The sequence below is a fragment of the Dermacentor andersoni genome, chromosome 1 (genome assembly GCF_023375885.2).
Source record: "Dermacentor andersoni chromosome 1, qqDerAnde1_hic_scaffold, whole genome shotgun sequence".
NCBI classification, from domain to species: Eukaryota; Metazoa; Arthropoda; class Arachnida; order Ixodida; family Ixodidae; genus Dermacentor; species Dermacentor andersoni.
This window is the reverse complement of record NC_092814.1, coordinates 102443523-102456920: the sequence shown is the minus strand read 5'-3', so window position 1 is coordinate 102456920 and position 13398 is coordinate 102443523. Positions and strand designations below refer to the sequence as shown.

Below are 13398 nucleotides of genomic sequence, written 5' to 3'. Positions count from 1 at the left end.
GACACCGTATTAATTTTGACACCATGGTGTTCTTTAACGTGTCTCTATATCTAAGTGCACGAGCGTTTTTTATTTGGCCAGCGTCTAAATGCGGCTACCGCGGTCGGGATCAAACCTATGACCTCGAGCAATGCCATAGCCGCAAAGCTGCCGCGGCCGGCACAGAACTAACTGTTCATTTGACGTGTGAACGCTTCCGTTATGTCGCCTAGACTCTACGGTGCGCCCTGCGTAAGTTGTCCGCTTGACAGATTTGCATGGTGTTTATTTTTCAGAAATAGCAGAAACGTACCGTACCTTGAACTTAAATTTATTCCGTTTTCACGCAAGCCTTGTCGTGTCTAGTAGCAGCGTTTCCTTGCCTTCTCACGTCACCTTTCCCCTATCCTCCCCCCGCCCCCCTTCTATAGGAACTGAGAGCGAAGAGTGGCAGTGTTGTTCAGGCCGACCCACATGCGGCGAACTTTTCTGACGAACTTTCGGTGGTGATACGACGGCGTATTTTCGTCGTGCTGAACACACATACAGTTGAAATTGAATTAAACGTAGTGATGACCCCGCTCGAAATATTTCGTTAAATCGGGAAGTTCGTAAAATCGAGAAAGAGATATTTCGGTCCTCCGAAATCTAAAACTGTAACGTGGCGACACGCAAAAGCTACCGCGGCATGGGATTTGCCGCTAATCTAGCCATCTGTCACATAAACCATGAACTAAGGAAAGCAACCACCACCGCCCTACCGAGGCGGTGTAGAGTCGGCTGTTCCGTGCATGGGCGCGGCGTGTAGCCTCGTCAAAATAAAGCTAAGGATGTGGCATGGCGCCTAGGTGTTTTAACGCGATAGCTTTAGAGCGCACTCTAAAGAAAAAAAGCCGTCTGTGTCAAAATTAGAAAGAAATCACCGCTTTTATAATCATTTATTTCACGAAAAACTTCGTCAAATCGAGTTCGGCCAAGTTTGTTTCGTTAAATCTGGTTGATGATTACATTGAACCCCACGGCTACCTGCCGGGGAATGTAAATTTCTTCGTTAGGTACGGAACTTCGTAAAATCGGGTTTAGTTAGATCGAGTTTTAACTGCACAACGAAAAACTGGAGGCCATCACCTGCATGATTTCAACCGCAGGTTGGATGCAATCGAGCCCTGATTGGTCCTCGCTACCAGCGTGCGTTCGCCACTTCCGGCGGGCGGCTGGCCGCCGGCGACACCATCGGCGGCGGTCAGCTACGTCTTGGCGGCCGGCTGGCGCTTTTTTGCGGGAAAATCGCTCTATGGGCCTTTATTTATGCTCGGCAAATGTTTAATTGTGTAAACCACTTCGAATTTTATTTCTGTCCAACCTCCGGTGCTGTGGCGCTGAAAGTGAATTAGGGCCGTGACCACAGCTTATTATTATAAAGAAAAATACTCAGCGTAAGACGACCCTCGGGGAATATGTAAACTTTTTTTTCTTGTTTACTATTGTCCTAATGTATCCAATGTTTCCTATTGTCATCCGCATTCGGTGGCAAACGGTCAGGCGACTAGCCAGCCGTCTGTTGGTCAGTTCTACCCATTCTCTGCCTCCTCTCCCCCTTCTCCCTACCATTCTATCCAGCTTCCCTCTGGACTTGCACGTTAGTACAAAGGCAAGCGATGCAATTTCTGCAATGCTTTCGCAGGGGTCACGGACAATTATAGCTGTCAAGAGGCTAGCGTGGCGACGCCCAGGGAGTTTCAGAGGGCATGGTGCACATTCGACGCAGTGCAAAGATCAAACGAGTTTCTCGCGTCTCCTTTCCTTTCTGCTACGCTTTTTCCACTACAGGCGTGGCGTGCAAGACAGTCACAGCAGCAGCAGGAAAGTCGAAGGGAGAGACAAAGAAAGCTTCGCTTTAAAATCGAGCCCTTCACATCCTCTCATTCTTCTTGCTCATTTTATTATAAAATAGGCGTCATTCTATAGCGAATGAGCCTATAAGGTAATGCTCGCTGCGTACAATTCATACAGCACAAAATAAAGGCAATGGGAAATTAATAGCTGATAACTCACAGTAGACGTTCATGGCCCATTTATCGTGGGGCGCTGGTGCCGACGGGGGAAGTGCGGGGTTCCGGGCCACGCACCGCAGTCCCTGGCCGTGGTCCTGGGCCGAAGGCGTGAAGCTCACCACAGAAGTCGACACGTTGCCGTCAGCCGACGCATGGCCGAAGCTCTGAGCGAGCTGCACGCCACGTTTCCACCAGGTAAGCTGCGCCGGGGGCCGTGACCCGCGAGCCTCGCAGACCAGTTCGACGGGCAGGCCGGCAGTGAGCGCGCCGCCCGACGCACGCAAGATTCGGACCGTCAGGGGGGCCACTGCACGAAAGGTGGGAGGGTCAGTGCTGCGTCGCCATGCTTATCCTAGCCGATTTGTACGCAGCGTGAAGCAGTAACGATGGGCATGAATTTCAATGCGTGCCAAAAAGAAATATAAAGATAGAGTGGTGGCGGAATTTGAGAGGCGAAATTGCACGCTCAACATTATCACGGACAAAAAAAAAAGCGATTAATATATCTTACTACCGACATTCCAACTTACGCTTGCAGTGCTAGTGAAAGAGGCGAAAGGCGCTAAAGCCTTGCCGACGCTAGACGGCAGCCGAACTTTGCTGCACGACGACGACAACGGAATGTGCTGATGCTCGGTAAATGTTTACTGAAACAACTGTGAAAACCACTTCGAATATTATCTCTGTCCAACCGCCGGTGCAGTGGCGCTGAAAGTGAATTAGGGCCGTGACCAGAACTCATTATTATTTTTAAATGCGCACACAGCGGTAGAACTCTCGGAGAATATGGAGAATATGCATTCTTTCTTGTTTCCTATTGTCCTAATGTTCCTTATATTTCCTATTGTCCAGCCGCATTCGAAGGCAAACGGTTAGCTGACTAACCAGCCGTCTGTTCCTACGAACCTCTCTAGTCAGTTACGGCACCGGTACTGTGTGAAAGACTGTATTCGTTGCGAAACACCTTCACCGTCTTTGTACTGACAGACTCCTTTCATAAGTTCTCTTTTCTCCTGATCTTCGCTACCCTTTCTCCTCCTTCTCCCCCACTCCCCTGGCAATGTAATGTAGCCAAACGCACAGTTAACCTCTCTGCCTCTCATCTTTTATTTTCTCTCTCTCTCAATAGTGTATAAAGATGTACAGCTGCACATATTGCATTAGGGACGTATATAGATAGGGTCCAGTCGTTGTTGGTATTTTTTTACAAAATTTAGAGTACATTTTGCTACCTTTATCAGAAAATCTATTTTTTATTTCTGGTTTCTTTGTCAGAGATTGCATAAGTTTTGCTTTTAGGCTCATCGGTTGTTTTTGCTTTGCTAAGAATTTTTGTTTCACACATAGAAGTGCTGTTCTTGCTGGGATAGTTTATATCGAGGATTCTTTTCTTTCAGAAGTTCCAGTAGCGACGACAGGCTATGAGTCATAGCACTTGTATATTTGTACCGAAGCAAGAGTGTCGTGGTAAACGAAGCAAAGATTATGACGCCGCGGTGGCGCTATTTTGAGGCACATGCGACCGCTAAGGACCAGCTATACAGTTGTGTGATTGTTCTCAAAACGGAATGGAGGCGTTGCGAAATGGCCACAGGATGACTGCAATAAGGGGTATGATTAAGAGTTACATTAGATGTTCGCTAAACGGCGTAAAAGGTGAGAATGGATATTCACATGGTCCCACATGCTTTTGTCGAGAAGACACCCATTTGCTAGATTTTTACCTTGATCATCTGTAATTTTAGTGAGCTCGACCAGTGAGTGAGTTTAGTGAGTTTAAGCAATTCACAGATATAGATGAGTATCCCTTCTGTGCCGAATCTGCGCTCCTAATATGCCCTCAAGATTACAAAATTGTCGAATATTATTTTCTACATGGGTATTTCTTTTATTTCGTGCGCTAGCTTGCCAAAAAAAAAAATATCAAAATTCTAAATCGAACTGGCAAAAAAAATTTGGGGCACTTTTTCCGCCATTAGCTTCAACTGAAAACAACGAATTTTACGTGCATTAAAAAACATGCCATTGTTAATTGTGCTTGTTGACGCAATACACGAAAGTGCTGCTCTTATTCGACGAGTGCAATTACTTTATTGCATAATGATGAGCCAGAATCTGCTTCCTAAATTTATTGGAATCATAAAGGAGCCGGCAGTAATGCGTTCCTGTTTTAATGAATGCCGGGCGACGTTTAATCTACTCTTAGATCTATGTGCAGAGGTTGTGCTGTACTTATTATGACTCGGCACACTTCTCTGATTAGCGGGCAATGAACCTATGACATTAAGAGGAAGCTTTAGCTCGGGCCCAGCTCCAACGCGGCCTATTCAAATACATGTAAAACGCAGAAATGCTTTTCTGACATAATCCCTGCACCGATTTCAATGAAATTTGTGGCCTTTGAGAGAGAAAGGTTCAATTCTAGTGACTGTTGGCAGCGAAATTTCGATTTAGCGCCTGAATTTTGTTAAGCGAATTTTCAAAAGTTCGAAACTTCGGAAAAAAAATTGAAGCACGAAGTTTACAAATTAACAGCTCTGCATCAAAAACAAATATTGAGGTTCTATAAACGGCATCTATTAGATCATTCAAAGCGGTCAAATTGAATATGTAAATTTATAGCTTACGTGAATTCGTTACGTTGTGTACAAGGGTTCGGCAAAGGCTGTATTTCCATATTACATTTTTTTTTATTCATGTGTAACGTAACAATTTTGTCCGCTTTAGATGTACTATTAGATGTATTTCACGTAATTGTGATGTCATTCATTGCTGAGTTACAGAGTTAATGTAAACTTGATAGTTTCGCTTTCTGAAAATTTGCGATCTTTGCCAATTTTTAATAAATAATGGATAACCTAAATCGAAAATCCAAAACAAACAGTCACTAGATGTTAAGGTTTTCTTTCAAATGCAATAAATGTCGTCAAATTTGCTGTAGTGGTTGCCGAGAAAAACGAATTCTCCTTTTACATGTATAACGGAGGACCTTCCTTCCTCTTAAGGCAGGCACCAAATGGAAAAACATACAGCGTATCTTTAATGCTACGCCACCCAACCTTCATAAAAGCGTCTTCTCGAGTGCTCGCTAAAGCAACACTAACGACAAATATTAAGTCAAGCATAAGTGATAGATTAATGCTCGAGAACGTCTGATGCGACAATATTATCGCGATCAGACCTTTAGTAATCGAGAAGTTAAGGTAAATACGGGACACGATTAGAGATTCCCCCGGGACATTCAAGCATACTAGCCCGATGACGAAGTCACTCCTCATTATAATCTTGTCACTTGTACTAAACCATCGGTAATATAAAAAAATCATTTGATAGCATTATAAGATGAAAGTAAATGCTACTTCTCTATTTGGTTTTTAGAAAAAGAACTCATTGACGTTACCTTTGACCACGACGCGGGTGGTCAAAACGTTTCGTTTTCTCGTGCTGCGCTGGTTTTGCTGGCTCGCTAAACTCACGCAAACAACAAGTCCGCAAATCCGAAAAAATAAAAAGATCCTATTGCTTTAATTGTCAAGAAACTACCGTGTCGAATAGTTCAACTTCTGCGGCTTGAACGTGCGTGCAAGCGCGAGGAGTTCCACGTAGACGATATTACGGAAGTGTTCGAGTGCCGCCATCTTGGGATTTTATACAAATGGTGTGATGTATTTGTTCCGATAGTATAACGTCATGAAGGCCTTCTCGTGTCAGTGATCTTATGCGCTTTGGTGTGAAGTCAACCGTTGCAGAATGATGATAGATTGCTCACGCTCGTCACATACGACGCGCTCGCCCTAATTTACAAACGATATTATAACGTAGGTTGGAGACAGAGTGTTACAAAAGAGACGTTTCTTTTTTATGGCGGGCCAGAAGAAGAGCGTGCAGCTTACGCACTTCATCGTCTTTCATGGCGCCGACCTTTGCGCGCGCCGTTCTGCGGTGCGGGAGCCCCACAACTTTGTGTCAATATGTGCTTATTTACGTATAATGCTGCACGTGTATGTCTATGTGTGTTTGTGTGTATGTGTGTGTCTGGATGTGCAGTTTACGTGTTTATGTCATCACTGTGCATACCTTAATTATCGTCCAGCATCTGGAGCAGCATGCCAGGCGACCAGCCAGGCTAACATATCCAGCATATCATTAAAGCTCGTATCTCCGTATCTCTCGACGTAGCTCCATCAATACTCGGCAGGTAATGGGCAACCATACCGCGCCCATCGTACATTTTTTTCCCGCCAATCCGCCCTGTGAAACGGCCCTGATATTCGGTTCGAAGGGAGCCTGCTAGCTGTGACTCCCCTATTCAATTACACTGCAGCAGGCAATGGCCGATCTCGAAACACCACGACCGCGGACAAAAGAAAGAAAACTGATTAAAAAAAAAGTTCGCACACTTACGGAGCATGTCGACGCGCACCGTGGTGCGCACTGGCGCCGCGAGGCCGTTGTCCACCTCGCAGACAAGCTGGATGAGCAGATCGGCGCGCGTGAGCGGGCCCTGGCGCAGCTTGCTGAGCACCAGCACCGATTCCTGTGCGTCGTCCAGCGCCGACGACACCGTGGTGACGGCGCTTCTGGGCACGGGCTCCTCGTCTTCGTCACTCGAGGGCCGCCGTGGCCGCCGCAGCCAGCGCACTTCGGGAGCCGGGCTGCCAGCTGCAAGCAGACACAACCGCAGTGAGCTTGAGTGCCTATCTCGGCTTCGCAATTCCCATCGCTAGGCGCTACGCACTGTTCTGAATTTCGTGCGGGTCAATAATGAATTTGTTCCTATTATCAGCATTAACTGATAGGGGAAGGGGCAAACGTAATACAAGAACAGCTGCGTATCACGCGTGGCTACTTTATAGTGATACGGCATCACCGCGTAGAAAGTCGCTATACATGACAGAGACCAAAAACTCTTCATTATTGAGTTCATCGATGGTGAACACGAGGAAGTATAGTAACCCGCTTTAGTTTACTTTGATTTTCTAGTTTCATTTTGTGATGATAGTACATAACCTCGTAATTTTCAAGCTGCAGTGTAAACAAATTTTGAGGACCAAGAAAACATGCATCACACTGCTAATCGCGCATGTGCCTGGCTACACCTACGCCTTCTCCCCCCCCCCTCTTTTCCCCCTCTAATTTTCCAATTCTCCGTCTAGAGGTTATAGACAAGACAAATGTATCGAAGACTTGCTTGCGTCCCTCTCACGCATGGCAGCGGCACCTGGTTAAGTACACAGGATTTAAAAATATACAGATGCCACGTAGCTGGATAGAGCCAAGGTAACGTTGTTTGCTGTCACTTAGAGGTACTCAGAATATATTGTGCATTTCGCATAATTACATAACGAGACTTAATTAAGCAATAAACTTATCATATATTATAATTAAAAGGGAAAATGTCAATGAGAAAATTGTAGCGCAACATGAAAAGCTCCTATACAGCTTTCTGTTGCTCAATACGTGCTTTATAAAAGTGTTTTTTCGAGCGTGAACCAAGCGTGAAAGAAGCCTGCAAATACGCACAAAGTACCCGCCGTGGTTGCTCAGTGGCTATGGTGTTGGGCTGCTGAGCACGAGGTCGCGGGATCGAATCCCGGCCACGGCGGCCGCGTTTCGATGGGGGCGAAATGCGAAAACACCCGTGTACTTAGATTTAGGTGCACGTTAAAGAACGCCAGGTGGTCGAAATTTCCGGAGTCCTCCACTACGGCGTGCCTCATAATCAGAAAGTGGTTTTGGCACGTAAAACCCCATAAAAAAAGAAAAAAGATACGCACAAAGTTCCTCGAGTAGCCAGTCGCGCGGCAATATTGCGTGTATTCAGCGCACCGACTGGCAGAGCCACGACGCGTGGCGCTATATACAGGGTGCTCTCCTTCGGCTGCACCAAAATTTTTACAGATTGCCTATCGATTGCATTTTAAAGATTGGCTAAAGCACAATTCTAAAGTTGGACAATCATCCACTATCAGAACTCAAAGTTTTAGATCGGCACTTCCAAAGAACATCCACGCTGAAGGCCTTACTGGCGTTATTAAGGTTCCTGCGGTCTACGGGGCTTAACGATAAACTTTAAGAACGCCGCTCCCTAAAGCTCTGTTGTGTATGCGGTTTGATCGTGCTCGTCTCTCTATCTCCCCCTTCCACTCTCTTTCTCTTTTTATCCCCCTTAACCTTTCCCCCCGTGCAGGGTAGCCAACCGGAACTACCTCTGGTTAACCTCCCTGCCTTTCTATGCATCCTTCTCTCTCTCTCTAACCCTCGATCTAAATTAGTCAATGAGGCGGTCGTTACTTCTACGAAAAATCAAAATGTTCCATTGAATAATTAACATAATTACGCTAATTAACATTTTAATTATTTACTTTACGCCACATATTTCAACCTACGAATTATAGCCGCTGAGTTCGCGCGGTGTATCCATTGGAACGAATTCCTATAGACATTAATTTTCAGTGTCCGTCGAAATTCATCGGTGTTCCAGTTACTTTTGTGCTTCAATGCATAGAACAGTGGTTTCTTAATAAAGTAACTAGGACGCCAATGCGTTACATCGAACACTTTGAAAATTAGTATCTCGGAGCTGGTGCTGTCCAGAGAATTCGTTCCAAGTGGATACGCCGTGCGAACTCCGCGGCTCTAATTCGTAAGTTCAAATATGCGGCTTAACAAATTAATGAAAAAGTTAATTAGCGTAATTAAACTAATTATTCAAGTGAACATTTTGATTTCTTGTAGAAGTAATGACCGCCTCATTGAGTAATTTAGATCAAGGGTTGTAATTGTGCTATGTGCCATACGCAATCTAACAAATTTGCTTCAATCAAAAAAAAAAAAAGCAGACCCTGTATAGACCGGCCACACAGTTGCCGCCTACCGGCAACTGCAGCTTTTGCAGCTGTATTATTTGCTGAGAAACGCTTGAGGCGAACGCTATGCGCGAAGGCGAGCTTTCTGGTTCTTTTTTCTTTTCCGTCGCACGTCTGGTGCCACCCTTGTCGCGGATGGATGGATGTTATGAGCGTCCCCTTTGGAACGGGGCGGTGCGTTGCGCCACCAAGCTCTTGCTACTATACTGCCTAATGTCCTACCCAAGTTAAAGAAGAAGAAAAACAAAACACGATGCCTAACCAAATTTTCTGATCCCCTATTGCGAACTTTGCTTCTGTACGTCCCCGTCTTTTGTCGTTTCCCTACTTGTCCTCCACCAATCTTGCGATCGCCTCTTGCTAATCTCTACTGCGGGCATATTTACTTTTCCCCTGCTCTCGCTGAACCCAAGGGCTTCAAGGAGTCCAGTGGTGCCTAAATCAACCGCTGCGCAGATGTCTTCACATTCTAATAAGACATGCTCGTTTCCCTAGCTTTACCGCAGCAAGCACATGCTTCTTCTTCCTTCTTATATCTCGCTTTATTGGGGCGTGTTCTAAGGCATCCAGATCTCGCTTCGAAAAGTAATGAGCTTCCCTTTGAGTTATCATAAATTGTTTCTTTCCTGATTTCGTTTTTTCCTCTTAAGTAGTTACTCATGGCAGGTTTCTTTTCCATTGCTGCCACCTATGAGATTATTTCAGCCTCTCTGACTTTCCGCTTGACGTTCTTTGTTGCTGTGTTGCTCACCCTACAGGCCGCATACTTGCTGGTAAGCTTCCTAGTTCTTTTCCTCCACTGTGTGCGGATGTGCGGACGTGAGGGCCATCTGACGGTGCTTCAAGGGGGCTTCCTCCGCTTTCTTCCTCATGCTTCCGCTTCCGAGTGTCAATGAGAAAATTGTAGAGCAACAGAAAGCTGTATCGGGCGTTTTTCACGTTGCTCTACAATTGACACTTTTCATGTAATTTTAATATTTGAGAAGGTGTATAATTAATTAAGGCTAATAAAGTAATATGAGGAATACAATATATAATCTGAGTATCTGCAAGCGACGGCAAACAACATTACCTTGGTTCTGTCCAGCTGCGTCGCATTTGCATATTTTTAAACCTTGGTGAATGATAGTTGGAGCATATATTTCCCCACGTTGAAGGAGCTGTATGGGACAACGCCATTATACAATAATAATGTGCAATGAGACGGGTAAGTGACGCTTTATGTGTTCCTTTTGTGAGCTGGTGGCTGTTCAGAAACATGGCAACGGCTACAGTGTTCAGGCTAGAGGGTTAACTAATGCACGCTACCTCCGTTTCTCACGTCTTGACACCGAGTCGTTTCACCCGAATTATTGTTTTCGCAGCCGCTTCATTCGTTCATGCTCTATAGAATTAACAGGAAAGCTTGCCAAGTTTCACAGAACCACGCAAAAGCCTGCCCTACGGTGAATTATAAGCGACAGCTGCTTTCGCAGTAATACGATCAGCAGAAGAAATATACCGCAGGTCACTTATTAAAGTCTAAGCTGCAATACTGGAGCCTCCTGCTTCGGAGAGAGTTTGACCGATATTAAGATTCCTACCAATATTCGAAGCTGGGCAGGTACGCTACGTTCACGCGTACAATGTGGCAACGACATGCATGGTATCTCTACAAGAGCTAACTGTCGTAAATTATATGGTCGACCGTCGCGATACGCAAGTAATTTTGCCAAGAGAAGCTGTCCTGCGGCAGCGCTGGTCAATGAGATCAATCGGGACACGGGCTCTGTTGTTTCCATTATGGAGCACGAAGTTACTGATATCATCGGTAGTGCTCCATGTTGAAACTATTGCCATTATTGCCATTACCCAGCGCAAACGCCTGTGTTCCAAGTCATCCTCTTTGTTCCTTGTTAATTCTTCTTTGCACTGTTTTATGAGACGTAAACACATGAAATGAGTTACTTTCCCTTTTTCTATATTTTACGCCCATTAATAGTAGTGACAAAGAAGAAGGAATAATAATAATAATAATAATAATAATAATAATAATAATAATAATAATGATAATAATAATAATGATAAAACAGATATTCGGGAACCACATCGGCGCCGCCTGCTTCTTGCATTAGGGCTTACCCGGACAACTAGTGCGACAACCATAAAACCCCACTTGGCAGGCTGGCATGCTGGAACATTGTTTCACTTTTCTGGTAAGAAGTCAGAAATGTGGTACGTAATGCGTAGTTTCGCGCGCAGCTGCAATGAGATGTCTGCCAGTGCGTCGTAAGGGTCGCGAAAACACAACGCATTTGCAGGAGGGCTTAGAGGTTTTGGCCACCAGGAGGCGATCGAGTGGCTTCGCAAAAATTATATCTTTTTTTTTTGCTTAGAAGTGGAAGTGCGTGCGTGTGTTTACTGGGAAAGGGGGCGGGGGCACTTCCTGAAGCATTGACTACGATTAGAGTAAGAGAGTCACTGCGTAAAAATCGCGGCCACTTTTGCCACATGCCAAAATCCATAAGCGCTATGCATGCTTGTCGGCATAGCGTTTCGGCATAGTCCAGTCGACGCTAAAATTTATTAAGGTGTCTGTACAAATTTTTCCTTTCGTATTTAGAATTTCTTACCATCGACGTTTAATTCGTAATTAATTCACTGCAAATTTTTTTCACTTTTCGCATGCATTACTATCCTCAAGAACACAACCTATAGCTTATTGTTTCTTACTAAATCAGCCAGAGTACGAATAAATTTTTTTTTGAAAAAATCTTACAGCATATTGCCTCGAATACGGGCCCTGAGGCTACCTGTACGTCTTAGATTTTAAGGTGCTCTACGGCACCCATGCACTGTGCGTCACGAATTTTTTTTTTCTTATCGCGTGCTTTTTCAATCCTTAGTTACAACTTACTGTACAGCCGTGCTTGTGTTCGACAAGACTAGTATATAGGCCAAACTACACGCACGCTTGCCGCGGCGCGAAAGCTCGCGCCAGTGCGCCTTGCGTTTGCCGCGACTCGAGAGGAATGGTGATTTGAACCTACAAGACGCGCGCCGGCTTGGCTCACTATTTTTGCCTTGGTAGGCATCGTTTCGTATTTTTGTGAGGTCGACATAGCGCACCGATATTTGTCTGGAGAAGACATCTGTGCTCCACCGCGCTTCGGCGCACACACACGATCTGTCCCGCACCACCTGCGCCTGCGCAGGCGTGTGGGCGCGAGCATTCGCACGCCTGCAAGCGTACGTGTAGTTTGGCCTTATAAATCCTTCAGTTGAGAGGACTAACGTACGTTATCATAGTAGAGAGCTTTAGTTTAGCGTTCGCTACCGAACGTAAAAGCATTACGTACGTAAAGATTTAGCGTCGTCCTCACTGTGCATGCTCGGAACGTTATTGGGTTTCTGCGGCTTACGCGCGCTATGATAACGTACGTTATTCGGCGAGTTTAACGTCCGTAATGTTTACGGACGCTAAGAAATAGCGTTGTCGAACATGGCGGCACCCATGGCTCCCGCTTCAGCGTGAATTCTCGTCATGGCTACGCTCTCACTCGCGTTGATCGCCAGTAGCTATTGTAATGAGCTTTCTATTTCTGTAAACTCACCTGAAAGGTTAGTTATCAGCGCATAGCGCGTCCATTTTCTGAGATCGTTCGGCGATTCTGGCGCCCGTACGCCTAACGAGGCGCGCCAACATAGCAACAGCAGGATGGTCGCTAATGGATCGTCTTGGCTTGGATGCGTTTGGCACGAGGCACCAGACGACGCCCTGTTTTATAACGCTTTCTTTACGTTTATGCTTCCGTAAGGTAAACTAAAAGACTTGAAAGGACACGCACCGTAACGTCCCGCAAAGGTGCTTACGTTTAACTTATGTAAGGCGACAAACGCTATTCTAAAACTGTCTAGTGCACATAAACCGCAGAAACCCAATAACGTTCCGAGCACGCGCAGTGAGGGCGATGCTATTTCTTGACGTACGTAATGCTTTTACGTTCGGTTGCAAACGCTAAACTAAGGCTGTCTAGTCACATATCATCTTGCGCTATCATGTAACCGTGGTACGATAGCAGGGACATCAAGGCCACTTTTATAATGATGCACTTTTGATAAGCACAAAGTAGCTAATGCAATCTGCAGAACACACCAAACGGCAATAAATAAATGGATAAGTATATAAATAAATAAATAAATAAATAAATAAATAAATATGCCTCTTCTATTTCGCAGGTAATTTTCTGAAGTTACCCCCGAACAAAGTTTACTTTAATGATGCATTAATTTTACGTGATTACAGCAGTCCTCACTTGTGGTTTTGCAATGTACGAGGGTAACAGAAACCCGGCTTCTGTTACACAGCTCATAAACGAGGGATCAGAAATTAAATATTACAGAGAAATTAAGGCTGCATATTTCCTCAGCATAACAAGGTGTTTCACAATCTTGAACGGAAGTGGCAAACTCATCAAGCGGGAGAAAGCAAACGAAAAATTATCCAAGATATTCAC

General features: G+C 45.1%; 1 protein-coding gene across 2 annotated transcripts in view; it reads right to left on the bottom strand.

The window, feature by feature from the left end:
* The window catches only part of LOC126545491 (neural cell adhesion molecule 2-like), a 613769-nt gene that overhangs the window by 464267 nt on the left and 136104 nt on the right, over positions 1-13398 (bottom strand). For both annotated transcript variants that reach the window (XM_050193381.2, XM_055061846.2), the window contains exons 4-5: positions 6438-6695; positions 2035-2340 (exon numbers count right to left, since the gene is read on the bottom strand). In XM_050193381.2, the coding sequence (XP_050049338.1) occupies positions 2035-2340; positions 6438-6695 (564 nt within the window). The remainder of the gene's footprint in view (positions 1-2034; positions 2341-6437; positions 6696-13398) is intronic.